General features: G+C 42.5%; 1 protein-coding gene across 1 annotated transcript in view; it reads left to right on the top strand.

Annotated features, from left to right (window-relative positions):
* Positions 1-1308, top strand: part of SARC_04412 (hypothetical protein) — a 2708-nt gene extending 1400 nt beyond the window's left edge. The window contains exons 3-5 of the mRNA XM_014301743.1: positions 220-323; positions 596-731; positions 1075-1308. Coding sequence (XP_014157218.1) covers positions 220-323; positions 596-731; positions 1075-1192 — 358 coding nt within the window. The 3' untranslated portion in view covers positions 1193-1308. The remainder of the gene's footprint in view (positions 1-219; positions 324-595; positions 732-1074) is intronic.
* Positions 1309-4680: the final 3372 nt, after the last annotated feature.

The following is a 4680-nucleotide window of genomic DNA, read 5'->3' as shown; positions in this document are numbered from 1 at the left end:
TATATNTAGGTNTATATATTAATATATATATATATTATATATATATATATATANATTTATATATATATACGATGGTTATATTCTTAGCTGTTAGGACACCCACACAATGCTTGTGCATTCGGGATTTGCTATTTGCGGAGGCACCAGTGCAATGGTGAGGACGAATCTTTCGTATATTTTCTGTAATTCTCATTACACGTGTTATTGTCCAACTGACAGAGCTGGCGGCACACAAAGGCTGCCGCGAACGATAGGTGTACCAAAGGCGAAAGAGCTGATTTTCACAGGGAAGATCTTAACTGCCGAGAAAGCCGAACAAATAGGTGTGGTGATTTTTTGTGCTGACATTCGGCGCATTCTTGTCGGTCGGCATGTCCACACTGCAAGTGTATCACAAACAAGCCCATGTCAGTTTGTCAAGTGGTATCGTGCAATTCACATGGTATTTCACGCACAGGTGATAGCCGCACCGGTAGAGATTGATATGTGCTGACTTTTGGTGCGTGCATGTCAGTCTACCAGCTGACTCTGCGAACGTGACACAAAGTATTCCATGCGAGTGTGTTCTTATTGTGTCACATGTGAAATCACGCAGGACTTATAACGGAAGCCGTGACCGAGGGCGATCCCCTCGACAAGGCCTTGGAGTTGGCACGCAATATCCTCCCTGCTGGACCAGTGGCTCTCCGAATGGCAAAGCAAGCGATCAGTCAGGGATCCGAAGTTGAACAGTATGTTTTTCTTTGTAGTGTCGTATTCATTAGAGGCCGAAGGCAAAGGATATTTGGATCTTCGTCATGTGTTATCACATTGATAATTGGCTGAAGACGAACAACATGCTTCTTCAGCGTGCAAGGTCTTGCATTCCTACTAAAGTATCCTCTTTGCATTGTAGTTGTATTGAGACCATTGGTCGTTACCTTTTGTTTTGATCGGTATAATAGTCTATCGTGGCTCGCTCGGCCTTCTGCCTACTTCCTGGGCTGTACTAGCCTATTCTGCCATTGTACTCGTGATGATACTTCCGAATAGTTTGGTAGCAAATGCTCAGTTTATGATCTCTGTTTTACACAGGGCTGTTGGTATGGCAATCGAGCAGGCATGCTATGCACAAGTGATTCCTACGCAAGACAGGACTGAGGGCTTGACTGCTTTCCGAGAAAAGCGAAAGCCAGTCTACATAGGCAAATGAGTTAGCTATTTGTACTCAGTTTGTACACCTAATTAATCGATGTGGGACCGTAAACAATGGCGCGAGCATTAAACCGAGTGATCTAGTGAAGAGTTTGGCTGCCACTACATTTTAACGGTATACCTTGGTTGTGCATCACGTTCACGTTATCTCCACATCAGTTGATATTCTTGTGTTCGATATTTCCTGGTGCATACAATAACGTAGAATCCGAATATTCGACACTAGACTTGGAGCACAATCTGGCTGACCTGTGGCCTAGCATGAGTTATCCTACAGAAACTTTAGTGTTGAATTCCTATTGCGAAGACGTTATTTGGTGTGAACATAGTCCCAAAATCAAGACTGCGTTTTATGGTTTCTGGGAATTGCTATATTTGCACGGTGGCCTCTATGCTTCGATGTATGCGAAAATTGTATTCCTTTGACCTGAGATGATTGCTGACTCGTCATATCTTCCGCTACACTGTGTGCAAACCCCATTTCTGCATCTCGTGCTTTGACCGTCACTCCGAACTTATTCCACCGCATAATGGTATTCTTAATTACTTATGTTACTTCACCCTCACCAGTGTGATGCTTTTAAATTCGCGATAGTTGTTTACACAAGTAGCCACTATAAATATCTTCACTTTGTGGATATGAATATAACGGAGGCAACTTAATGTGCATGATAAATGTATATAACAGGACTTCAGCGCAGCTACATTATTCTTCTTGTATGGCTTAAAGCATAAGGCCCACATATCAATAAGTGCCTTCGCATATATATGAGCGTCAGAGCTATTGCAGGTGATGCAGTCAGTACGTGGAGCGCAAAGGAACGGCGGCAGCAGCAGCCCAGCCCAAGTTGGAGAACCCTTCAGCAATGTATGATACATTGTCATATCTAGGTTATATACAATATGCGACCTTATGTTGATTCTGAATTAAGTCTGAGTTGTGTATAAATACGGATACATATGTATCTATAGAGTAAAAGTTCAACCCTGAGAATATCCATTGTGAAATGTAGGTTGTACAATGCTTGACAATGTAGTACGTGCGATTCACAAATAAAAAAGGCAGTCGCGATAAACACTCTAGGAGCCGATGTCGAAGTTTAGTATTCTATTGAATTTGCAGCCGGCTAATGATGGATCTTTATCCTTCGAATGCCAATATAAAGCCACGATCAATTTTATGCAAGAATTATACCGTATGCTCGTAAGGCGCAGTTCGCCGAAGCACTGACGACACTATAGTATGCATTCAACACTGAATGAACTCGAGACTAACGGGTCCATCCCAGCTCTAGGTCTGCATGGTATAGCCATGCCAATAGAATGTCGGTCTGTGAACAGCTCGTATCGTTTAATCGCCCTCGTTCACGTATCCGCCCAAAGATAGCCTGTGACTGGCACTAAATCAACCCCCCGAAACCCCTCCGTCCCCCCAACCTAGGCGAGCAACAGTACACGACTCCTTCGATATATACATTGCCGCTCGTTTACCAATTCGTTACGCACGTTCAATTGCTTGTCAATTAACTGCAAATTGCGATGTAGCATGGATCGACCTCCATTCACACGTAGGTACCCGAGTGGAGGTTTCCGTCTAGCTATATGCACATCCCATCTTTCCAATCAAAGCCACCAGGGATACGACAGGGCTCGCGATATGTCCTGTGTTGTGACTCGGCTTCTTTATGCCCATCAATCGATGACATTCTCTTCGACAATCAGCCGGCTATATGATTTGGCTCATTCTACAAACCGAAAATTGCGCTCAACGGATCACAGGCTTCTCATCAGCGCGTTTGCGTACCAATCGTGCTTTTGCACAAAAGTATTCTCCGGTGAACAGTCCGATTAGCGCAATCTTTGTGGCTTGGATATGGTGGATGTATTGTCATTTAAGGTTTCTGGAGGTTGTACTTCTCCTTCGGAGGCGTCGATCACACTCCGGTACCCATACATATCATTCTGCAGAGGCATTCGTTCAGGACAAGTTTTGTGTATATAGTCTGTTCTGATCTAACCACATCAGGTGTCGCGTGTCTATAACACGAGGCCGCTCACATCAGCAGCAGTTGCTTCCGCGTCGATGATTTCAATCCGTTCTACATGGGCACCGGGGACCATGACAGATCCGAGCTTCCGGACTTCTTGGATCACTTCTATCTCTGCTGGGTGTCAAAGCATATCCAGTTGAGAAGTTGGGTTGTTCATTGACGTAGTAATGAGCATAAGGTGATTCGAGTGTCACGTGGTATGGTATGGTTAGACTGCACTCCCGCCCCGCAATTCACCCATTTCAAAAAATAGTAGGAATTAAGTTCATCATACGTCCTAAATAGAGGATCGGTAGTATAACAATGTGGCATAGAAGCAGGCTTGTCCCACAAGGAGTACGTGGCACCACGAAACATAAGAACCATCGAACGTAGATTATGTATTGCGCCTTAGACTAATGGTACTTAGAACAAACAATACCTTCAGGGTTCTCCGGGAGGGGTCGGCGGATGGTCCTCAATTCCATCGCGTCGTTTACTATGATGTTGAGATGATTGTCTGTGCAGATAAACCGCTCGGCGGTTATCACCCTGTATTGTTTTTTTTTGGCAGAATATTATATATAAGTGAGCACACGCACACAGATCATATCACCCACCTATATCGGAAATCATCATACATAAGTTGGTTAATACAAACAGACAAACAACTGTTCCACGCACAAAAGGTATATAGTGAATAGGGTCTCCTCACAAAAATCGACAAAGACACCCAAGATGTTAGCATATTTCCGGGATCTACCAGATTATTTCACATTATAAACCAGGCATACTTTTGCATATAACTATAGATGCATGTACATGCCCTTGATAACTGGTGTGAAAGTGGAAAACGTGCGTATTGCGAAATACATTCTTAATGTTTGAATGATCGTTTCCTCCTCGAAATACCAGATATGCGATGAAAGCTCGTGCTCAGATGATGAATCAAATTCACAATCCCAGTTGATACTATATTTGGTCAGCGAGAATTTTTGGATGAACTGGGGTACTTAAGGAATGTTAAAATGTATCTGTACGCATCCAAATATTGAAGTAGATTTGTGTGATTGCTTTCATCAAGGCGCACATGTGTAGATGCAAATTTAAGGGTACTATCACGATATTGACCACTGAATAAAGTATGAAGGACTGATATATAAATACATGTATGTAGTCTACATATGTGTACCAGGGAAAGCTGGAAAAATTGCACACCAATGTCCAATTTGATGTAAATGTATGCAGACGTAGAACAAACAACTACTTTATGTATATACCACGCTCAGGATTAGCAGTACAAATGTTCATGAAGGTTTGCTGTATACATATGCCCAACAGAACATGCATCTCGCTCCTTCTCAAATATATACAACTATACATATACAAAAAACACCTACACAAATATATGTATATATATATATATACATACATATATATATACTTATACATATCC

The sequence above is a fragment of the Sphaeroforma arctica genome, assembly GCF_001186125.1.
Source record: "Sphaeroforma arctica JP610 unplaced genomic scaffold supercont1.247, whole genome shotgun sequence".
Classification (NCBI taxonomy): Eukaryota; class Ichthyosporea; order Ichthyophonida; genus Sphaeroforma; species Sphaeroforma arctica.
Note: the sequence above shows the minus strand (reverse complement) of the source record. Positions and strands in the feature narration are given on the sequence as shown.